The 26,397-nt window shown below is 32.9% G+C and overlaps 1 protein-coding gene across 1 annotated transcript; it reads right to left on the bottom strand.

Moving 5' to 3' along the window:
• Window positions 1–325: 325 nt before the first annotated feature.
• On the bottom strand, window positions 326–24,725 carry LOC127733693 (uncharacterized). The gene is made up of 2 exons (XM_052243005.1): window positions 24,625–24,725; window positions 326–1,092 (listed from the first exon to the last, which is right to left on the bottom strand). Exons 1-2 carry the CDS (start codon window positions 24,701–24,703, stop codon window positions 326–328), a joined length of 846 nt encoding a protein of 281 aa, XP_052098965.1. The 5' UTR covers window positions 24,704–24,725.
• Between the last annotated feature and the right edge of the window lie 1,672 nt (window positions 24,726–26,397).

Genomic DNA, 26,397 nt, shown 5'->3' with positions numbered 1-26,397 from the left:
AAGTCGTCACTATTGAGAGCCTATATAGAATCTAAATATCTAAAAGTGTTATCAATTTTTTTTATCAGATATTGTTTTGATGGGTCTTTGCTGATCTTAGTCATAAATTGTAACTCGTAACAATACAGAAACAGGTCCGCAATAAGTGGTGCACAGTTAGTCCCCATTGGAATTCCGATAACTTGACGATAAACGGAATCTCCACAGAACAAAAAAAATTATCTAGTAAAAATTCAAGTGCAGTTATCGTATTAAAGCATGTAAATGTATATGAGTATACATAAGTAGTTGAATTTGACTATATTTGATTTAAACATGTATATGTCTAAATAAAAGTATGGTGACTTGAATAAAATAAACTGTATATTAAGTTACCATCAACAAGAACAGGGACAGCTAGGTGCTTTACTTCACAGTCATCTGCTTTCTTGAACATGTTAGCACAACACTGATGAAAATATGACTGAAAATTTAGTTGTGCAGAAGAATTTTTGTCAACAGCTTTTTTGCTCAATACTGGCATTACTGGACATATAACATGCCCAAATTTTAGGTGTTTGTCCCCAAAGGTGTCATATGCTTCTCCATATGATTTTTTCTTCCTTTTTAGGCTATCATAATTCCTATGAAAGTCATTTCCACATCTCTGAAGACATAACGAGGCACTTCGACTTTTTCCAGTCTGTGATTTATCAATGGTTATAATAACTCCTGTATCGTCCTCTTCAACTTTCAAAGTTTGTCCATGCTTATGACGTGGTACACTGAACAATGCACCATCACAGAGCAAAACATCGACCATATTTGGTAAGGCAAGAGCTAGGGATTTACTAGGTACAACATCTGTACCTACATAGGACAGGAATGTTTCTTTTATCTTTTTGGGAATTCTCATTAATTTTGATGACTTTTCATTGTGTGATTCATCTATAGCAAGAAGAAATGCTGCCTGCATTAAGCTTACAACATCAATATCTCGGTCCACAAAATGCACCTCCTTAATTGAAGACGTTTTACCAAATTTACTACTGTACTGGGTTATTGCTCTTGGAAAAGAAGAAAAACAGACCTGCCTTGGTCCACCACGGCCACCTACAATAAGCGTGAAGTATATAGGTAATATATAGATGTCCAACTGATATATCATTATTTAAGTTTAGGAACATTTATGGACAAAACCAATGAGTGAAAACAATCGGTTTACATATGAAACCAAATAGAGTTTGAAAAAGTTAGCACCTACTGATATACATTATACATTCCATGTGACTAGATTCTAAAGACACAAGAAGTGTCAACGATAGGAAGATGAGAAAATGTCAAATTGAAATTGTCGGCAATGTTGGATCAATGACAGGGTTATAATTAAATAAATGTGGATTGTGTCCACATGTGGATACAGGTGATGCCCCCGCTTGCATATCATATAGTTATAAAGGGACATAACGGTAAGAAGAACGGTAAAAGTGACGCTACCCAAATTTGAACTTGATCTGAGTTTTGTGGCAATAAGCATTGTGTGTAAGTCTCATAACATTTAGTTGAGGCTAACTTAAGTAGAGAACAGAAACGAAAAATTCAGCAATTTTTCTATTTGTAAACACGCATAACTCTAGAACGGTTGTGTATAAGTTTTATAACATTTGGTTGAGACAAACTAAAGTAAGAGAACGGAAACGAAAAATTCAGCAATTTTTATGTTTATACAATCGGTGCTCAGTCTTCAAGTTTCTGTTTATTCTTATGTGAGCTGTCCGTTTATCTATTCGCCATTTTTTTATATCTTTATTTCATTAAAAAATATAAACAAAAAGCGTATTTTCAAAATTTTGCCCATACATTTCAGCGGACGGCCAATTTGACAAAAAAAAAAAAAACAAAGAATGAAAATTATTGAGTAACAAAAAAAAACGTAACAAAAATGGTAAAGAAAATGTAAACCAAAAAAAAATCATTTTGTGATTTAAAATGACAAATTATAAGGAAGGACAATTTAATTCATCCGAAAAGATAATTTATTAGAACAAGAGTCTCACATTAGCCTGTATCGTATGCACATACTAGTTATTTAAAAAAAAAATTAAACTTATAGCTCCTAAAGTTTTTGATATAACAGCCAAAACTGCTAAAATAGTAAAAATCGACTTTTCAGGGGCAACAACTTCAAAACATATTGATTGATTTCAGAAAATGTTCAGGGTAAATAGATCTTGTCATACTGATAATTTTTACAATTTACATTATCATAACTAATCATTACTAGCGCTACAGTTTTCCTGATTACAGAAAAAAAGCTGCAAAAATTGGGAAAATGGTATTTCAGGGAAAATGACTACAAATCGAAATGACATATTTTTCTAAAATTTTATGGGTAAATGGAGCATTTGTGAGGACCATATTTGTTTTTCTCCTATTGCAACAATTTTCGAGATATTCTCAAATAAAATGCTTCGCCGAGCGCAGCTGGATACGACCGCAGAGGTCCAACCCTGAACAGTTGGGGCAAAAATGGACACAATATTCAAGCTTGATACAGGTCTGAATTTGGATTGTAATTAAATATTTGACACATTTTAGGTTTCTGACACAGAATAAATGTACATGTAGTCAAAGAACTTACTTAGTAAATCTGTTTTAGGCTATATACAAAGAATTAGCAAAATAAATTGTGACCCCAATTTTTCTTTGGAATTTTTTTTATACCCCCCTTCTAAAAAAAAAAAATTTGAAGAAATTTTCTTTTTGATTTCTTTCCCCCTTCCCCCCACCTTCCAAAAAAATCACATTTGAAGAAATTTTCTATTTGTAAAATGTGGTACAATTTAAGAGACATCAATACACTTAAACACAAGTTATTGTCTGAAAACTAGAAAAAATGCTTGTTTTATATCCTTTTGGCCCCTAATTCCTGAACGGTTTGGGCAATTACCCCCAAAATGAATCCCAACCTTCTACTTGTGGTATTGAACCTTGTGGTACAATTTCAGAGCAATCAAAATACTTATACACAAGTTATTGTCCTGCAACTAGAAAAATGCTTGTTTTTGCCCCCTTTTTGGTCCCTAATTCCTAAACGGTTGGGACCATCACCCCCAAATTCAATCCCAACCTTTCCATCTGTGGTATTGAAACTTTTGGTTAAATTTAATATAGATCTTAAACGAAAGTTATTGTCCGGAAACCAAATGTCTTCGGACGACGACGACGACGCAGACGACGCCGACGACGACATGATTCCAATATACGACCCCAAAATTTTTTTGCGGTCGTATAAAAACTGCAGTTTGCCTACTATGTTCTATTTTAGGCAATGATGACCATGTTGTTTGATCAACCTGGACAAACAAAAACCACAAAATTCGTAGTAAATAGTCATAGGTAAAGCCATGGAAGTAATATTTTAAATATTACTTCCATGGTAAAGCATACAAACTTTGGTTTCAATCATTATGTGGTTCCAGAGAAAAATAATTTTACAGAAATGTTTAAAAGGACGACGTACAACAAACAATGGAAGGAGGATGGATGGAAGGTGATGGCAATACATGTAGCTCATGTGGTCTTTTGGGCCTTAATGTTTCGGACGAACGGACGAATATCACTTTTGTGTTGATTGATTTTTTTTATATGCTAAAACCCATATTTTAATTATTAAAAGTTTGCACTTTTTACAAAAATGATAAAAGACACATACCTATGTTTAACTGACCATATAAATTAAGGTAATGTGGTATGATTGCCTATGAGACAAATATCTAACCGAGATAAAATGAAGCGGGTAATTTAAGCAATATACACAGGCAAAATATAACAACGTGATACCAATATACGACCAAAATTTTTTTAATTTTTGCGGTCGTATAACTAGAGGCTCTCAAGAGCCTGTGTCGCTCACCTGTATTTACTGACGCTTTGGAAATCATGTAAAATAAGGTTAAAATCATAATTAATAGTATTAGATATTAGATATTAAAATGATATCTAAGATAATAACAAAAAACTGCAAAATTTTTGTAAAATTACTAACTCATGGGCAGCAACCCAACAACGGGTTGTCGGATTCGTCTGAAAATTTCAGGGCAGATAAATCTAAATCTGATGAACATTTTTGCCACCTGTCAGATTTGCTCTAAATGCTTTAGTTTCAGAGATATAAACCAAAAACTTCATTTTACCCCTATGTTCTATTTTTAACCAAGTCAGCCATGATGGTTAGAAGGCGGGGTCATCGGACAAATTTTTTAAACTAGAAACCCTTATAATGATTATGGCCAAGTATGGTTAAATTTGTCTCAGTAGTTTCAGAAAAGAAGATTTTTGTAAAAGATTACAAAAATTTACAAAAAATTGTTAAAAATTGACAATTAAGGGCAATAACTCCTAAAGGGGTCGACTGACAATTTTGGTCATGACAACTTATTTGTAGATCTTACTTTGCTGAACATTATTGCTGTTTACAGTTTATCTCTATCTATAATAATATTCAAGATAATAACCAAAAACTGCAAAATTTCCTTAAAATTACCAATTCAGGGGCAGCAACCCAACAACAGGTTGTCAGATTTGTCTGAAAATTTCAGGGCAGATAGATCTTGACCTGATAATCAGTTTTACCCCATTTCAGATTTACTCTAAATGCTTTGGTTTCAGAGATATAAGCCAAAATCTACATTTTACCCCTATGTTCTATTTTTAGCCATGGCGGCCATCTTGGTTGGTTGGCCGGGTCATCGGACACATTTTTTAAACTAGATACCCTAATGATGATTGTGGCCAAGTTTGGTTAAATTTGGCCCAGTGGTTTTAGAGGAGAAGATTTTTGTAAAAAGCTAACGACGACGGACGACGACGACGACGACGGACGACGACGACGACGACGACGACGCCGACGCCAAGTGATGAGAAAAGCTCACTTGGCCCTTCGGGCCAGGTGAGCTAAAAACACTAGATATCATTGAGATGGCAACCATCTCTGTGGGCCCCGCTGTGAATAATGTATTTTTACCATAGGACATGGGGTTACTGAAACCAAAGTTCTTGACATTGACCTTTGACCTAGGAAGTTGTACATACATTATGACACACACTCTAGTGGTGGTTAATATACATGTCAAGTATAAACTTTGAAATCATAACGGTTCTCTTGATATAGAGCGGACACAATTTATTACGGATGGACAGACGGACGGACGGACAGACGGATCACTATAGAGCGACCCGCCATTCGGCGGGTTCATAATAAATCTCACATGAAATTCGCGTGAAAAATGAGATTAACTTCAAACGAGCTTATACATGAAAATTTTCATGTGAATTTCACGTAAATTGAGATGAATCTCACGTGAAATTTTCACATGAATTTCACAACTTTACCAAAAAAAAATGCTCCTCTGGGCGCAGCTTGATAGGACCGCAGAGGTCGAACCCTGAACAGTTGGGGCAAGTATGGACACAACATTTAATCTTAAAACAGCTCTGTATTTGGATTGTGATTGAATATTTGACACAGCCTAGGTTTGTGACACAAAATAAATGTGGTCAAAGAACTGAAAAATTTGAAATTGGACATTTACCTATTATGGTCCAATGTCCAAAACCTAAGAGCATGGTTAGAATCAAAGAAGCCCAAGAATTAAAATGTTTGATGAAATCAAACAAAAGTTTAATTTATGACCCTTTGGACCTTAATGTGGACCAATTCGATAACTGAGCCCAAAATCCAAAATCTAAATACATGGTTAGATTCAGCATTTCAAATAACTCCATAAATTCAACTTTTGTTGAAATCAAACAAAGTTTAATTTTGGATCCGGATTTGGACCAACTTGGAAACTTAAGTCCAACATTTAAATACAGGTTTAGATTCAGCATTTCAAAGAACCCTATTTATATTCAATTTATGTTTAAAACAAACACAGTTTAATTTTGGACCCCGATTTGGACCAACTTGAAAACTTAGTCCAAAATCAAAAATCTAAATACATGTTTATATTATAATATAAGCTTAGTTTTTAAAGCAGTTCGATTCATCAATAAAACTGCTTTGCTGAGCGCAGCTGGATTCGCCCGCAGAGGTCCAACCCTGAACAGTTGGGGCAAAAATGGACACAATATTCAAGCTTGATACAGGTCTGAATTTGGATTGTAATTAAATATTTGACATATTATAGATTTCTGAATAAATGTAGTCAAAGAACTTGAAATTGGTTATATGAATTGAATTTATATGCAATGAAAGATTTCTTGCTGTTGTGCAATACACTGTGCTGTTGCACAATGCTTAGTAAATCTGTTCTAAGACTATAAACAAATAAAATCTTATAACTTGGAAACCTACATTTGAAAATTTATAAAAAACAAAAGGAAGCTTACAAAAATAGATATAAACAGTTTATACAAGTTTCATAAAAAATGCTGAAAGCATTTATGAGTTATTGTCCGAAAACTGGAAAATCCCCCTTTTTGTAATGAATAAAACCCCATTATTCGGAAACGTATAGTCTAAAATTTATAAAAATCAAAAGGGAGCTCATGTCGATAAAAATAAACAATTCATCAAAGTTTCTTGCAAATTGGTGAAATTGTTTTTGAGTTATTGTCCGAAAACTGGAAACTCCCCCCTTTTTTAATGAATAAAACACCAAAACTCGGAAACAGTAAATCCGAAATTTATAAAAAACGAAAGGGAGCTCACGTCAATAGATATAAACAATTCACAAAAGTTTCATGCAAATTGATGAAATTGTTTTTGAGTTATTGTCCGAAAACTGGAAAATTCCCCCTCTTTTAATGAATAAAACCCCAAAAGTTGGAAACAGTAAATCCGAAATTTATAAAAAACGAAAGGGAGCTCACGTCAATAGATATAAACAATTCATCAAAGTTTCATGCAAATTGGTGAAATTGTTTTTGAGTTATTGTCCGAAAACAGGAAAATCCCCCTTTTTTAATGAATAAAACCCCAAAACTCGGAAACGGTAAATCCGAAATTTATAAAAAACGAAAGGGAGCTCACGTCAATAGATATAAACAATTCACCAAAGTTTCATGCAAATTGGTTTAAGCGTTTTCGAATTAATGTCCGACATGTTGACGACGGACGGACGGACAGACGGTCAACGGTATACCATAATACGTCCCGTAAACGGGCGTATAAAAACAAGCATTATGTGAGTATTGTCTGGCAATTTGGAACACAGCATTTTATTTCAAAATAGCCAGTAGCAATTTTTGTTGTTTTAAATATCTTGATTACGATACAATGAAATCTTACCCTTGTGGTCATTCATGCGTAGTTACTTAGTACACGGGAAAAGTATGTACTATGAAAATTAGAAGGCAAATATAAGCAATTTGATTGGACGAGAAGCTGTAAGTATGTGCTAACTTGATCTATAACTTGTCATGGTGTAAACTATATAACAAATATCAAGTCAATATCTTCAAGCATGACGAAAAAAAAAGGTAAAATTGATTATTTGAGTGAATTTTCTAAGTCCAAGGACCATAACTCTGCACAAAATCATCAGATCGGAACAAAACTTAAACTTGATCTGTAACTTGTCATCATAAAACTATTTATCAATTATCAAATCAATATCTTCAAGCATGACTAAAAAAAGTTAGGAAAACTGATTATTTGAGTGAATTTTCTAAGTCCAATGACCATAACTCTGCACAAAATCATTAGACCGGACCAAAATTCGAACTTGATCTGTAACTTGTCATGATAAAAGTATTTACCAATCATCAAATCAATATCTTCAAGCATGACAAAAAAAAATAAAATGCTCCGCTGGGGCGCAGCTTGATACGACCGCAGAGGTCGAACCCTGAACAGTTGGGGCAAGTATGGACACAACATTCAAGCTTGATACAGCACTGAATTTGGATTGTAATTAAATATTTGACACAGCATAGGTTTCTGACACAGAATGAATGTGGTCTAAGAACTTAAAATTTTTCAATTTACCTATTCAAACCATATCATTATTATTTGCTTTTATATTTATATCAGAAATAACCAATTTAAAATGGAAAATTTTAAAGAAAAAAAAAGGAAAAAATAAATCCCCCCCCCAAATTTTTTGAACCCCCTTATGATTCATCACCCCAAAACTCAATCCCAGCCTTCCCTTTGTGGTATGGTACCTTGCAGTACAATTTCAGAGAGATCCATACACTTGAACACAAGTTATTGTCTGGAAACTAGAAAAATGCTTGTTTTTTGGCCCCTTTATGCCCCCAAATTCCTAGACGTTTAGGGCAATTACCCCCAAACTCAAACCCAGCTTTCCCTTTGTGATATGGAACCTTGTAGTACAATTTCATAAAGATCCATACACTTACACACAAGTTATTGTCATGAAACTAGAAAAATGCTTGTTTTTTGCCCCTTTTTGGCCCCTAATTCCTAAAATTTGGAGGCAATTAACCCCAAAATCAATCCCAGCATTCCCTTTGTGATATGGAACCTTGTGGTACAATGTCAGAGAGATCCATACACTAACACACAAGTTATGTCTGGAAGTTACAAAAATGCTTATTTGCCCCTTTTTGGCCCCTAATTCCTTAACTGTTGGTACCATAACCCCCAAAATCAATCCCCACCTTCCTTTTGTGGTATTGAACCTTATGGTAAAATTTCATAGAGATCCATTCACTTAAACTAAAGTTAGAGTGCGAAAACCATTGTGTCTTCGGACGACGACGACGACGACTACTACGACGACGACGACGCCAACGTCATACCAATATACGACCGCAAAATTGTTTTGCGGTCGTATAAAAATGCGGAAAACTGATTATTTGAGTGAATTTTTTAAGTTCAAGGACAATAACTCTGCACAAAATCGTCGGACGACCATAAAATTCGAAATTGATCTGTAACTTGTCATGATAAAACAATACACCAAATAGCAAATCATGCATGAAGAAATAAATGGGGAATGTGTCCATGGGACACAGATGATGCCCCCGCTTTCATATCATATAATGTTATAAAGGGACATAACTGAAGAACGGTAAAAGTGACGCAACCCAAATTTGTTATTGATCTAAGTTTTGTAGTAACAAGTATTGTGTATAAGTTTCATAACATTTGGTTGAGAACGGAAACGAAAATTTCAGCATTTTTTCCTTTTGTAAAGGGGCATAACTCTAGAACAGTAAAAGTAACACCACCAAAAATCAAACTTGATCTGTGTTTTGTGGTAATAAGCATTGTGTATAAGTTTCTTAACATTTGGTTGAGGCAAACTTAAGTTAGAGAACGGAAACGAAAAATCAGCAAGTTTTCCTTTTGTAAAGGGACATAACTCTAGAACGGTTAAAGTGACACCACCAAAATTCAAATTTAATCTGTATTTTGTTGTAATAAGCATTTTGTATAAGTTTCATAACATTTGGTTGAGGCAAACTAAAGTTAGAGGATGGAAACGAAAAATTCAGCAATCTTTCCATTTGTAAAGGGCATAACTCTACAACTGATTTGCCGCACTGACGAATGGACATACAGACGGACAGAGTGCAAACCGAAAGTCGCCTTCGACTTCGTCATTAGGGGACTAAAAAATATATATAGCATTCAGAAAATTAGTTTATACAGAATAACAAACAAACCTACCACAAAATTCTTCAAACAATTTACCAAAGAAAAGAAAAAAAAATTTCCAAAATATCCTTTATCATTAATACAATGTCTTTAAAAAATCTATAAAACTTATCTGTAATTATCTTCAAAATATCTAATAATGAACAGTAAATTTAAAACTACATTTATACTGTCCTACACTTTGGAAACAAAAAATTTTCAAATAAATCTGTCACTCCAATTATCAATTTGTTTTTGATAATTACCACATGTTTTGTTATCTTGATAATAGGTGAAAATTATTGCATGAATAAAGTAAGTATTAAATACATTGTACTAATCCATATGTACAAATGTGAATATTTAGTTAATTGTAAAAATCTATATAGCATAGTTTCTGACACAGAATGAATGTGGTCTGAGTCCTGAAATAATTTAAAATTGGACATTTACCAACATGACCAATTATGGTCCGATATCCAAATTCTAAATATATGGTTGGAATCAGCATATCAAAGAACCTAAATATTTTGGATACTTTGGACCTCAATGTGAACCAATTTGATAACGGGACTCAAAATCCAAAATTTAATTAAACACTTAGATTCAGCATATCACAGAATCCCAAGAATTATTTTTGTTAACATCAAACTAAGTTTAATTTTAGTTACTTTGGTCCTTTATGTAGACCCGTTTGAAAAACGGGTCCAAAATCAAAAATTAAAAACACTGTTAGATTGCACACATTAGAGAACACAAATAATTTAAATTTTGATGAAATCAAAAAAAGTTTAATTTTGGGCCCCAATTTGGACCAACTTCAAAAACCAAGCCCAAAATCAAAAATCTAATACACTGTTGGATTGGGCATATCAAATAAAACCAATAATTTAATTTTTGATGAAATCAAACAAAGTTCAATTTTGAACCCCAATTTGGACCAACTTGAATAGTGTGTCCAAAATCAAAAAACTTTAGATTCAGCATATCACAGAATCCCAAGAATTATTTTTGTTAACATCCGAACACTTACACTTAAGTTGTTGTCTGCGAACCAATTTATTTTCCATGAACCTGATTTTAATCAAATTTGAATTACTTTATTTTAAAAATTTACATTAAAGTAACGTGAAAAAAAATCATGTGATTTTCACGTGAAATTCACGTGAGTTTCACATGAGATTCATGTAAAACTTACATGAACTGATTTCACGTGAGTTTCAACGTTTGATTCAGGTTTTGGATTTTGAAATATGTGGAATGTACTCGAGCTTCACTTAAAGAGAGACATTAATTGTGGAGATGAGCATCTGGTGCAGTTAAACTGGTACCTTTAATATTATCAAACAGTCTGCCTACTTATGATCTAATTATATAATAAATGGCCCGCAAAAATGTGAAATGCTATTCGCTTAAAAGAAAAGTAATGTTTATAAATTTTACGATAAGGGAGTCGGAGTACGTTTATAAAAAGTCATATCTTTTTTACTGAAAAACGATCTGACAAGTCTCTTATTTCTCCTGGATTTCTTGATATTTTTTTTTTTTACTCCAACGTCCTGATTTCGCTCAAAAGAAACACGTAATCTTGCATATATATGGTAAGTCTACTTTTTGGTCCCCATAAACTCGAAAATCAAAAAGTATTTCAAATCGATCAAATAACAACTTAAGAAGTTTAGATGGAATTAAAGTGTCAGATATTAGCTTCAAATGTTTGAATTTATTCTTATATATTTGCTTTAAGTCTTGCATTTCATACAAAACTGCTAAATCAGCCACAATACTCAATAGGAGAGTTCTGGGATAGTTGTTGATTCATTTTGGAGAATAAAAAAGTCGTATCACGTGACATTTTTCTCTGCACATGCTTAGTTTTTTTACACTGGCGAATTTAGCAAATGTTATGATTTAATTAGATTTCCACCTAAAAAAGTCATCCATGCTGTTCTAGTTTGACTTCATCGTCCTGATGGAAACCTATCGTAGGGGGACATTATCCAAATGTTGATGTTTTCATGTAGACGATGTTGTACTGATCCCAACGCTGCATAGATTTCTGACGCTATCAAGTGACATTTCTGTGTAAAATGAAATCGGACACGGAAAAACGGACGATCTCGAAACTAAAGTATAGACTAATTCTAAGATCTTGTCATTTCTATTTTTGTATGAGCCAAGGCTTTACCCAGAAATATATTTTGCTGCAAGATGTCTAATACAAAAATGTTAATCTTGGTAGATTATCTATTTACGTAAAGTCTTTGCTCATAAGATATTGTACCAGAAACTACTGTTAAATGTCGAATACGTCAAATTCAACATGTTTAAGAGGTCATAAGGACGTCAATGCTACGTCGTCTGGACTGAGGTGTCGATATACTACTCAAGGCCTACTTATATTTCTGTAAAATTTACAAAATTATAAAAGGATAAAAGGATTTCACTAAATTTACAATTTCAGGTGCAAATAATGGATCTCGTCATACCTCCATCTTTCGTGCGTCGGAAGGCCTACTTACTATATTAATTTTCCATCAGATACGCTTAAACACAAAAATTTGAAAGCCAAGGATTTTTTTATCAATATTTGTATTTTCATTTTTTCTTATGTCTTATCAGGCTACATTTCCCGCTATGGAATTTATGCTTTTGAGTGGAAAAACCGTAGTGTTTCGAATAATTCAACGCTTTATAAAAGTTTGAAAAGAAAATTACCGTATCAATGATAGTTTATCTTAACACAAAAGTGTCGGACAATAGTGAGACGAAACACAAAGCAACGATGACGTCAATCCCGTGGTTGTAAAAACTTAAATAAGATACCAGACTTTTGATTTAATACGCTATACGCGCGTTTCGTCTTTACAAGCAGTGGCGCGCGATACAAACGTGTTTGAAGGGACAAATAAAATATGAAGTAGTAAACGCCATTGAAAACTGAACATTCCATAAATTAAGGTGTGCCACCAAACAAGGATTTACAGGATTGATCTTACACAAATACTGCTACAACAGAGGTATTAGGAAGAACGACTGTTATCGACACTACATCATCAACTGGTTGACCGATTCGATATGTCAGTGTCTAAACTCACTAAGACATTTTTTCGCGGTCTTGAATATTTAGATGCAAGTAAAGTCGTCTAATCTGTAATGTTACCGTTTGTATCCTATTCCCGATTATGAAATTTTGACTGAGTATATTCGCAGGTAATACATGCATATCAGAAGACGCTAACCCTGTCGATCAATTCGATCTCGCACCTTTTGGAGTTCATCGAATTCCCTCAGTTTTTGTTTGTGACCTTGATTTGTCTCTTCTTTATTGATTTACGTTCGGTTAGCTACTGTTGTCTTAATTTAGGCTATAAATATATTTGGCTGGTGATACGTTAAGGCATCAACAAGTGGTTGCAAAAGCTCATCAAAGATACCAGCTAATAATTGGTACGCCAAACCTTCATTTCGTCTATACAATACCAACACTGGTAATCGTATCAAATCAAATAGGAGTGGAAGAGTAATGAAAACCAAATATTTTCGCATTTTACTACGGAAATGTGCCCATAAGAACTTACTTTAAATAAATTTAACACAGACAGCAATAATTGTCCTTTTCTAGATTTTGATTTTCAGATTGACTAGGGAAACTCTATACAAAATTTACGACAAAAGAGACGACTTTATGTCCCGATTGTTATTTTTTCCGTTTTGGACGGTGATGTTCCTTTGTCCCCTTCTTACGGTGTGTATTTTTCACAACTTGTTCGCTATGCCCGTGTCTGTGGTTGCGTTGTAGATTTCAATAAACGTAATTTATGTATTACTGGTAAATTAATAAGTCATGAATTCGTTACCACAAATTAATTAAAACCTTTCAAAATTCTTTCATAGATACAGATTTTGATTAGGAAATTTTACCCTACCTGTAGAGTTCTTATCAAGAACTCTATATCACATCATAATTTTGACAGTAATGATATTCATAAAGTTCGTAAATTCAAATACAATCCATGAAAACTAATTGATCCTCTGAATAAACTTATTCAAAGTTTATTAATTTAACAAAGTAGTAAAATCTTATTTTTATTAGTTATAACATTGATTTTGTTTTTGAAAAATTAAAACATAACTTAATATCTATATTGCTATATATGTACAGTTATGAGAACTCATTATCCTACATCATATAGATACTGTTTACTTATATTTTGGGATTGCACAAGGTCATGCGTTTCTCAGACTTATTATGTTGTCTTTACACTAAATCCGTTGGATGTGTACTGATTGATACTTTAGTCTTGGAGAACATGATTAGTTTATTAGTAATTGGCTCTGAATTATCTTGAAGTTACTGCCAGTACTTTTATTTTAGTGCTGATTGTCTGTGTCTAATACATATATATTGATTTAAGCCAATTGCAACTGATTTATACAGTTTTTTCGAATTTCGTGCTGTTACACCACTGTCCCATGTCAGTGGAGGGTTGAGCGCTCACAATGTGATACACCGCCGCATTCTTTATGTGCCTGTCCCAAGTCTGGAGCATGTAGTACAATGTAGTACAATGGTTGGCGTAGGTTTATGTCCGTCATATTTGTTTTTCGCAAAAAGGGCAAAAAGTATAGATAAAGCCGAGCAACAAATCAGAGCTTTACATGAGGGATATGCATTCCTTGATTTAAAATAATTTCCAAAATTTTGCAAAAGCAAATTTAAATAACACAATATCCGTATTTTCATGCCAGTACATTAGGTTAGTGCATGATACCCTCGGGGACAAAAAGTCAACAAGCGCAGGTATTGACCTAGTGGAAGCAATAACATTATAACGGTACCAATTTTTCTGCAACAGATGCGCATTTCGACAATAAATGTCTCTTCATCTATGCTCGAGGCCAAAATTATTTGAAAATCCACAACTGTTAAAATAAATATATTTAGTTGGAAGGTTGAGCGCTCATATTTTTTATGAGCCTGACCCAAGTCAGGAGCCTGTAGTTCAGTGGTTGTCTTTGGTTCATATAAAAATAAGAAGATGTGGTATAATTTCCAATGAGAGAACTTTTTTCATCAGAGACTAATTGACAACGAAGTTTCCTATCGGTCACCGTGAGGCCTTCAACAATGAGCAAAACCCAAAACCACATAGTCAGCTATAAATGGCACAGAAACGACAAATGTAAAACAATTCAAACGAGAAAACTAACGGCCTCATTTATTTTAAAATTAATGAACGAATAAAGAGCTGCGCAATGAGCGCATGATACGCCCGTCGCCTTTTCAACGAATAAAGTTCCGTAACCCCTCTATGTCATATCAGAAATTTATCCAAAAAAACTAAAGGGAGGTCATTTAATAGATATAAATCATTTAATAGATATAAATCAGTCACCAAATTTCATCAAAACTGCTCAAAGCATTTTTGAGTTATTGTCCGAATACTGGAAATCCCCTTTTTTACTGAATAAAACCCCATAATTCGCAAACGTAAAATCTAAAATTTATAAAAATCGAACGGGAGCTAACGTCAATAGATATAAACTGTTAAACAATTCACCAAAGTTTCATGAAAACTGTTAGAAGCATTTTTGAGTAATTGTCCGAAAACTGAAAAATCATCCTTTTTGATGGATAAAACCCCGTAACTCGGAAACGTAAAAAATAAAATTTACAAAAATTGAAAGGTAGCTTACGTCAATAGATATAAACAATTCACCAAAGATTTAAATTGGTTCAAGCGTTTTTGAGTTATTATCCTACGTGTTGACGACAGAAGGACGGACAGACGGACGGACAACGGTATACCATAATACGTTCTGTAAACGGGCGTATTGAAACAAATATGATATATAGCAACAAACGGGAAAGGCACAAACGGAATGTGGCGGGGTTAAACTAGCTTGTTGGCGCCAACTTGGGACAGTGGTGCAATAGTACAACATAAGAACAGACTATACAAATCAATTGAAATGGGCTTAACTCATCAGATCGATCACAGGCACTTGTTTCTATCCACGGGAAGCCCCACTATCAACGTATATTTACGTCGTAAATATACGTTGATAGTGGGGCTTCCCGTGGATAGAAACAAGTGCCTGTGAGATCGATACAAAGCAGAAAAAACTTCTAACAAAAACACAGACCGGACGTGGCAGGGTATTTATACATCCCCACAACAAAAAAGACAATAAGTACAGATCTGAGAGTATGTCAGGTACTGACAGCTAGTTCAAAGCCAATAACAACTAATAAAAAAATCATGCATCTTTGAATAAAATATCAATCAGTACGCATTCAACATCCAATGAATTTAGTGAAAAGACGTCTTTAACAGTCTGAGAAAACATGACTTTGTGCAATGCCAAGATACATGAATCGACAGATTGTAGAGCCATGATGTGCATATATATATATAAAATATAATATTTATATAGTTTGATTTTAATTTACTGATAACCGTCCGCTGCTGACCTCACAGTATTATTAGAAGATAACCAATTTTATTTGCTAATTGAAAATTAAGCTGAATAAAATAATTTAAGACAGCAGAGAAGATAGTTCTGTTTTAATTGTTTATTACTAAGACTTAAATAAAGAGTCAGCTATTTATACTGTAAATGTATGATGTCTCTAGTCTGGTCAAAGGGTCAGAGTGTCCTACTTAATCAAACGATAAATTGTTGAAATTAGATAACATGTTTTCACGTGCAGAGAAATTTCAGTTATGACCAGTGCATGATTGGAATACATCTTTCTTATTGGTCAATGATCTTGCGGGGTCAGCACGAGTTCACGTGTAAGTGCGTTGTGGTCACTTCCTTTTATCATCAGCATTTGATGTGTTAACTTGTGATTCTTATCAAACAATTTGTTAAAAATTTTAATTTTATGGATAATTTTGGACTGGAGTGATTTCCTTTTAGCAATTTCAGGTAAAATCGAACTATACTTTTATTTGTTAGCTATTTTGTGCTTACATTCTGAACAAACGTACAGTTAATTTTTTACCAATCTTCCATTCGGATAGATCTCACGATTTTGATTTATGCAAAACATGTAGCAGTTAATTGGTCAAATTCATTTCTTTGTCAAAGAGATAGTGGGTAAAGATTATTTTGGTGTTGGTGGCGACACTGTGCGTTTGCGATCAAAGTGTAATTATTTACCATACTTATAAAAAATGATAGCTGATGATTAACCCGATGTTGTAATTTTACAAGTTACTGAATCCTTAATAGCATCCTAATGTTTGCAGAACGTATATCCGCCTTGTGTATCTGTAGGAGACATGGTTCATTTAAATTTAACTACAAATACAAAATTTTTTGCATAACGATAATAATACCATACATGATAGAATGCAAAGTTACACACTTATATACGATGTTATTCACGATTCCATACATTTAATAACGCTCATATGAAAGAGCAAGACAGTTTAAGTTTTAAGGCTATGCTATTATTTATTGGGCTACAAACCCATTTGCCTTACTTGTTTGGGTAAGGTGGACGATATTTCAATTGGTGCAGAGCTTGGTTGCTTGTACTTATGACCTCTGTGTATTTCCTTTTGCAATTATGTTTTGTTTTGTGTTCATTGTTTTATGCTATGTCACGAAACTCATGCTACTTTCGTAAATCTCGTCACGGTGGTTTGTTTGGAGCTTATAATTTTGCAAGTTAGCATAATCGCTATAATTGTTAGTATTTTAATTTATGCAGGTGTACCTTGTTTGCTTAATGTTAACGGTATAAAAAGGATATGTCTCTTACCTATAACGCAACCCATTGCTTACTTATTACGAACCAATTTACCTGTCTTTGCCTGTTTGGGTAATGTGGACGATATTTTAATTTTTGCAGAGGTTGCTTGTACTTATGCCCTCTGTGTATTGTTTTTGCAGAGGTCTAGTAGCTTGGTCGATGACCTCTGTGTATTTACTTTTGCAAATATGTTATTATGTAGTAGGTATTGTTTTATGCTTCGTCATGAAACTCATGCTACTTTTGCAGAGGTCGTAGTAGCTTGGTCTATGACCTCTGTGTATTTGCTTTTGTAAATTTGTTAGTATGTAGTGGGTATTGTTTTATGGTTCGTCATGAAACTCATGCTACTTTTTTTGCAGAGGTCGTAGTAGCTTGGTCTATGATCTCTGTATTGTTTTATGCTTCGTCATGAAACTTATGCTACTTTTAATTATTATTTCGTCATGGTGATTGGTTTGGAATAAATTATTTTTGTAATCAATCCTTTTGCTACATGCAAAATTGCCAGTATTTTGAGACATGTAGCTAGATTCACATGTTTGTCAGTTTATAATACATGTTTGTAATGTATTATTTTATTATAATTATGTTTACTAGTATAATTCATGTACATGATATAGTTTGGGTTGCGATGAACGTAATTGATAATTTTTATGCCAATACTTATGCATTGTAAGGTCGTTTGCTTTTACTTTATACTAGATTTATTATTAAAAATAACAATGGACAAGACCATGGAAGTATTATATTGACAGGAACTCCTACGAAAAATTAGCACATTCCCATCCCACTGATTTCTTGAAGAAAATAAAAGGTTCCGACTCAGTTTGTCAAGTACGTGATAACTCCTTTGTGGGGTATCTGCGATGCCGCCTTCGCCTGTTCTGTTAAATGAAGCTGGTCTTATCACGTGATTTGGTATCGAGTGTCTTATCTACCTACCAATGTAAATAAACATGGAAACTCCTGTGGTTATTTGTGAATCGTCAAAGTAATAACGACACCTGTTTCCGTTCAAAAAAAAAAGACAAAAGCTGAAAAGATCGAAAAAATCGGTCCATATTTAACAGAATAACATAAGAAAATTAACTGCATTCGGAAAGAGGGCAAGCTTATTTTTAATATGTTTTAATCATTGAAACTTGGAAATCGGGAAATATCCGATATTAAAAATTACATGTACTTAAAGTCGGGTGTTCGCGGAAAACAATGTGATGCACGTGTAGTGTGCCAGATGGTGCCGGATAGCTTAAATTTAAGTTTTAAGGTTGTTAATTTTTATCGAATGTTACAAGAAAATTTATTGTTTTCTTTATCATCTCAATTTGAAAAATGTTACTAACGTATTTAACAAATATGTTTTAAAGACTAAAAGAGCTTTATAATTACACGCACGTGATGACCTCTACATAGCAATATCAGGTTACGAGACAGATGAATTGTTACACCTTTTATAATAAGTCCAAAGTTGTAAACAAACCTTAAACATTCAACCTAGTCCGAGATTACTCTGACGTCTGACAGATTTTTTTTACGAATGGCATTTATCAATTCTGGATCGGCATTTATGGAAATTTGTTTTTTTTGGGATTTTTTTTTTTGTGAAAACAGTCGCGGGGATTTCGTTTCTTTGTATTTGTTTTTACGCAGCAAAACCGGAAAAACTGACATATTTTTAACTGACATGGTCGGTTAATGTCGTTTCCTTGACAATTAAGTACACATCCTGTTATTTCGGTATGTTCCGTAATTACGATCAATCACGAGGTTCCAAAAATTTGATCGGAACCCATGCATCCATATGACATGTAGAGTTAATTAACAAATACTTAACGATTTAGCGGCATCGCACTATAAACGTTTGAAGTCCGCTTGTTGGAGTTCCTGTCGATATAATACTTCCATGATTTAATACATAATATATAAAAGTCATGTCTGTTTAATTAATGCTTGATTATTGAAGAAGAAGAAACTATGATAATTAAATCATCGCATACTATTCCTTAACATGCGTTATGTTTGTGGTCCTAGAGTAAGATCAAGTTTGTTTTTTAATGATAATTTAAGTTTTTCCATTCTTTTACATTCTAATTTTGTTTATTTCATGCTTTAACTATGGACAAAGAACGCTGAGTCTGGTATTGATCTACGAAAGAACTTTTTCCCATTGAAGGAAATATGCAATAAAGCGTGATATCAACAACTTACATATACTTTCATATATCAGTTCCGATAATACAAACATACGAATGTTGATGGGTTGCTGTTTCACTGACATTATTTAATGACACATACCTAATTTCGAGATTAGAATTTTGATCCAGACGTGCGAGTCATATCAACAAGAATCATTGACTTACCAAAGCCTACTTTGACTGTTTTATAAATACAAATTTACAAAATACGACTTCGATCAGCATTTGGATACACAACTGGACCCTAGTTCCAATGAAAGTCTAAAGCACCAATTGCTATTATTCCACCATCTCTTTAAAGTTGGCTATGTCGTTAATTGTCTTGGACTCTCGTAACGATACAGCACTTAGTTTTAGAAGAAGGAAAAAACAAAGACTTCTGCTGCAGTTCATGGATGGAATTGTCCTGTCCGTGATTCAAGGATTGAAGTCAAATGCGTTTATGGAATTTTACAGCATAAAAAGAATTAAGTTAGTAACAGAACTTTATGCTTCAGTTGTTTCGGGTCAGTATTGCCTGACAAAACGTTTATGATCTTTATTTCATACATTTACAACTATCTTGTTTTGGGTCAGCATTGCCTGCCAAAACGTTTTATGATCTTTATTTCATACAATTACAACTGTCTTGTTTTGGGTCAGCATTGCCTGCCAAAACGTTTTATGATCTTTATTTCATATAATCACAACTGTCTTGTTTTGGGTCAGCATTGCCTGACAAAACGTTTACTAGTATATGATCTTTAGTAAAAAAAATATGCTATGCTTCTGTTTTGGGTCAGTATTGCCTGCCAAAACGTTTATGCTCTTTATTTCATACAACTACAACTACTTTGTTTTGGGTCAGCATTGCCTGCCAAAACGGTTAATATGATTTTTAGTAATAAAATGCTATCCTTCTGTTTTGGGTCAGCATTGCCTGCCAAAACGTTTTATGATCTTTATTTTATATACTTACAAATGTCTTGTTTTGGGTCAGCATTGCCTGCCAAAACGTTTACTAGTATATGATCTTTAGAAATAAAATGCTATGCTTGTTTTGGGGTCAGTATTGCCTGCCAAAACGTTTATTATCTTTATTTCATATAATCACAACCGTATCTTGTTTTGGGTCAGTATTGCCAGCCAAAACATTTATGATCTTTATTTCATACGATTGGGGTCTATATTGCCTGCCCTCCTGCCGATGCTGTCTTTACACATTATTCAGACTGTCAATGTGGACATTTGATAGGCTACCATTAAATTGTTTTTTAAATTTTATTGGCCGGTTTAACTTCCTGTATGTATACATGAATCGTTCGTAAATCATGTTATGGTTTTTAATGTTGCCTATTTAATTCAAATTCGTAATTATTCAATTTATATACATATATATAAAAGGACTTTATGGTTTATCCCAATGATGTACTAAATGCTATGGTCTTTAGAGGTAAACCCATCACAAACTAAAGTTTTTATATTTAACTAAACTGGTTATTAATTAAATGGGTTTTTCTCTTTCGAGAAAATTTTTTAGAGTATGTTTCAAAAGTTATAAATATTTACTCGGTTAAAATTTACATCATTTAACTTTCATCATGTTCATCGCAAGGTAATTGAAAATTATACGAAAAATCACTAAAAGCTGGAATATTATTTCAAAGATATTTTTCATTTTACAACTTTATTACGACCATATACAATATAAACCTTTTAAAATGTATTGCATTGGAATATCAGTATGTTCAGAATAAGTTTTGTATCATGCCAGGAAGAAAATGAATATGAATTTATTTTATGTATAGCAATATATTTATTTTTTATATTTATTTATTTTTATCATTATTATTTTTTTTTTTTTTCAATAGAAAAATCAAATTCCCGATGTATATTAAGTATATTTTAAGTGTAAATTAAAAGTCCCCAAGCTTATCGGTGTTGGATAAGTAAGTTTGGTGGATTCCCGTTATTTTTATAGTGGTATTATCGATATAAATTATTACTATTAATATTGAATGGTGGTATTCACCAGTCATTAAATTTCTAAAAAGCTGCATATTCAAGATTATGACTAAAGCTTAACTTTTTACCGAATCATGAGTTACGCAAAATATTTCTAAAGTCTCATATCAATAATAACAAAAATAACTGAGAGTTAAAAAGGTCTACATAAGATACTTATTTACTAATTTCAATTTAAAAACTTTTTCCTTAAGAAATTTAATAAATCTATGATCTTTATACAATTTTAATTGAAAAATGTCAAGTCTAGTATGAGAATCAGTTGCTCATGATCCCATATAGAAATAGTCAGATATAAAACTACGTATTTAGAAAGGATCCAGGGCTTCGTAAAAATGTACTTCTATTTTGTTTGAAGATTTAAGATTAAAGATAAAGTTTCGGTTAATTAATGTACTAATTGTCCGTACTAAAATATTTATTATTTTACTATTATTAAATGTCTAGATGTAAGACGAAATATGAATTCTGAAACATATACTTAACGACGATTATATTGTAATTTTATTGCTGTGGTCCTGACCGGAATAAGATTTACACCTTTAATCATTTTTATCAGTAAGAGATAATTTAAAAGTAATATCTTGGTATATGATCATATGAACTTTTAATATTTCTGCTCAATGTGGAAACGTTTTACAAAAATAAAATGTTTTTTTTTTTGGTGTACATTTACGTAAATGTCATGCTTGTAAATTTTTCAAGTTATATATAAATTGTATTCACGTCGCCAGAGTCCTCGGGTTGGGGATCCACTCTTTCAGCCAAATAGTGGATTTGGGATCCACTCTTTCAGCTTAAGAGCGGATTTATGGCATATTTTTCTCCCCACCTTTGCTATTTTTTGTCATTTATTCAATTGATATGATATTAGTTGATGTAATTTCGTATTAATTATGTATTATTATTTCATATTAAATATGAACTTTTATGTCAAATGTTTTATTTGCAAAATGCATTTTTTGCATTTTATGATTTTGAATAAATGACCTTTTTTCGTTAGTTAAGTTTTTATATCATATAGCAAATCAAGCTCAGACTCTGGCCTGTGTATACATAGTATGTTTATGGTATCTAGCTGTCTGTCTTAAAACCAATTTTATTTGCTAATTGAAAATTAAGCTGAATAAAATAATTTAAGACAGCAGAGAAGACAGTTCTGTTTTAATTGTTTATTACTAAGACTTAAATAAAGAGTCAGCTATTTATACTGTAAATTTATGATGTCTCTAGTCTGTCAAGGGGTCAGAGTGTCCTACTTAATCAAACGATAAATTGGTGAAATTAGATAACATGTTTTCACGTGCAGAGAAATTTCACTTATGACCAGTGCATATTTGGATTACATCTTTCTTATTGGTCAATGATCTTGCGGGGTCAGCACGAGTTCACGTGTAAGTGCGTTGTGGTCACTACCTTTTATCATCAGCATTTGATGTGTTAACTTGTGATTCTTATCAAACAATTTGTTAAAAATTCCCAACCACATACCTCCCTTAATGTTATCTTTTGAAGTAAATATGTATATATGTTTATTTGTGGGGCAGATTTTTCTCCCCACCTTTGCTATTCTTTGTCATTTATTCAATTGATATGATATTAGTTGATGTAATTTCGTATTAATTATGTATTATTATTTCATATTAAATATGAACTTTTATGTCAAATGTTTTATTTGCAAAATGTATTTTTTGCATTTTATGATTTTGAATAAATGACCTTTTTTCGTCAGTTTAGTTTTTATATCATATAGCAAATCAAGCTCAGACTCTGGCCTGTGTATACATAGTATGTTTATGGTATCTAGCTGTCTGTCTTAAAATCTAGAACAGGTCATGTCTGTCATATTTGTTTTTCTAAATTGTTTTGTTATAAATAAGATCGTTGAAAAATAAGAGAAGTCCCGTTATCCATGACGTAGTTACGCATCTTATTCAAAACACAAATTGAACGAATTTTTAAATAATATTTTGGGAAAATACATTTACTTTCGTGTGAAATAACTGTAATGAAAACTTACTGAACTTCGTTGACACGACACCAATTTACGAAGGCGTGACAAACCATCCCTAAGGTCCAATTAGCTTTTTTGTTGTAGAAATTTGATGTGGTGATATGTGAACAGTGTGAAAAAAAATTGTCATAGTGTTATGGCATTACCATCAAACAACAAAATGATTTTAACCCTAGTGTTGGGACTGTTCCCGTCCGATTCCCAATTGCATTAAACTGGACATAGCACTTTGTTCTATATGAGAACATATCAATTGTAAAAAAAAAACCATGTATGTAAGTCTAAGGAGCCATTGAACTACCCCGAAAATTCCTACTATAATAAAGTGCTTTAATCCTCTTAAAATTAAATAAGTTTTAGTGATAAATGAAAAAGATAATAAATTCTGGACATTTCAGAACATAAATGTCGGTTGCGATGTCACTATGACCTTAAAAGCATGATGAAATTGACATATTCGACCAAAGATGCTCATCTTACATATGTTTTTTCTGTAAAGAAGTGTGCTTTCCCAAAAATAAAATTTTACCCGCATTAATATCAGTGTATAATATTTGGATAATATTTTGGAAAATACCTTTCTCGATGATTTCTTAGTTAATATTTGAATATTGAATACCAGATCTCTACATGAGGCTTTTTAGCACTTTTCAATAAAATACAGGTAAGGTAGTATGTAATACAGGATTATAATTTGGTTACTAATTCCGAATAATCTGGGTTCCACCCTCGGATTTTTGTGCGGTTCTTATTGTTATGTCTTTTGTTCTTTTTTATGTAGTGTTTTGATTGACTGTCGTCTTTTCGTCCTTTTCGAGGTTTTTGCTCTGACAATGTCGGTCTCTCTTCATGAGTTGATTTCCTTTGCCTGCTTTTTTCCTATATTATCTGATAGACTAGAATTTCTCAACATATGAAGGATGTAATTTGATACTTCATTTTTATTTTATAATTCAAGGGTCAAAAATAGTGGCCTTTATGAAAATTTCCTTAAAAAAATATTCGAATAAAGCGCTTACATACTCCTTTTTGTAAGAAAACTTACCTGAACCTATGGCCGGAATTGCAATATTTCTTAGCCTGTTGTCATCAGCTGCAATTAACGCATTGTTTATCACATTCATAAGTCCTTCAATGTACGATTCTGTATTTTCTCTATCGGCCCAGACGGGAGCACAAGCATGTAGTACATTAGTGTAATGATTCAAATTTCCCGCAGAGGTAACACAAATTTGTCCTTGCTGGAGTTTGGTATAATGAGCCAAATATTGTTTACATTCGTATATTATTTTCTCTCCGGCTTCCTGTGCTATAACCGAGAAAAGTCCTGATCTATGATTCATGCTTTCATTTGAAGAATTAACGATACCCTTGACTTTAAGATAGCATAAGTTGCCCTGGTATACATAGACATTGATTCCTTCTTTGGTAGTCATCATAAGTGAATCACCATTCACCTCCGGAAACAATTTAAGATCTGTCATATTGGCAGTTGATTGTGAAGCTGGTTTGTCTGTTTGGTTTTCTTCGTCTATTATATTCAAACCTTCCTGTGTATATATTTCATGTCTTGCTGACGGCAAGGCTTTTTTCCTGCGATCCACTATAATAGTTTGTTCTTGCCTTTCAATAATTCCCTTTTGGCTGGGTAATTGATGCTCAGGAGTGGTATATTTATCTGTGTAGTATTCTTTTGGTCTTACAGACGGCGGAGTTTTATTCAGCTGCATCGTTCCATTTGCAATGGTCTCCTCTTTTTGATTTAATATACCACCAGTTGTGACATTAATCTGAATGGCTGAATGTTGAGCATTGCTTGGCAAGACATCAGGTACGTGTATTTTTTCAAGATTGTCTTTCATGGACGAAATTGGTGAGTAATCTGTTCTTGACTGAATATTCAAACTTTTATCATTCGAGTTGTATACACTTTTGTGATTTTGTAATATTTCTATTTCCTTGTTACTGCGCGAGTTTATTTTTGTTTTACGATCTAAACTGTCCTTTGTGGTTTGATTTTCTGAGTTACCATCTCTCTTATGAAATTGCAAATCATGGACATTTTTGGGGTCATGCACTCTGTCTTGATCTCCAGGATAGCTAGATCCGCTATTCGTTTGGTTGTCTGTTCCAGGCATGTCTCCTTTTCCTTGATCTTCCTTATTTGGTTTATCTGTCGTCTGTTTTACACCTGAAACCTCACTTTTCCATTTTAAAAGTAGTTCGCGAGCAAAACTAATGGAACATAAATCTCCAGTAAGTATGATTGTTCCATCATCTTCATGTAGTACACCTACTCCAGACTGTTTTTTCAAATCTATAACAGTTTGTCTATTTGTTGACAGATATAAACTAATAGACGTATTCAACCTTGCCCTTATGTTAACCACTGCCTACAAAATATATGTCATATCTGACTAGTTTATTTATCTGAGCTTCTATAATATAATTCGAAATCATAAGTAAAACATTTTTAACAGGTTTTTTTCAATAAATCAAATCATAATAATATATATATATATATACAGTTGTTGTCCATTCGTTTGATGTGTTTTGTCATTTGATTTTGCCATGTGATTAGGGACTTTCCGATTGAATTTTCCTCGGAGTTCAGTATTTTTGTGATTTTACTTTTTATATATCAGAAAAAAACATAATAAACAATAGTTTTAAAATGCTATCTAATACACATATGTGTATTCATTTTTCACATTGGCTATCGGAAATGACTTGAAGTAACTGAACAGATACAATAATAGCTGCTCATTTACGGATATTCAAACGAACTTAAAATAACTAAATATGATATCAACTCAAT

This window comes from Mytilus californianus, unplaced genomic scaffold, assembly GCF_021869535.1.
Source record: "Mytilus californianus isolate M0D057914Y unplaced genomic scaffold, xbMytCali1.0.p SCAF_3, whole genome shotgun sequence".
NCBI lineage: Eukaryota > Metazoa > Mollusca > Bivalvia > Mytilida > Mytilidae > Mytilus > Mytilus californianus.
Note: the sequence above shows the minus strand (reverse complement) of the source record. Positions and strands in the feature narration are given on the sequence as shown.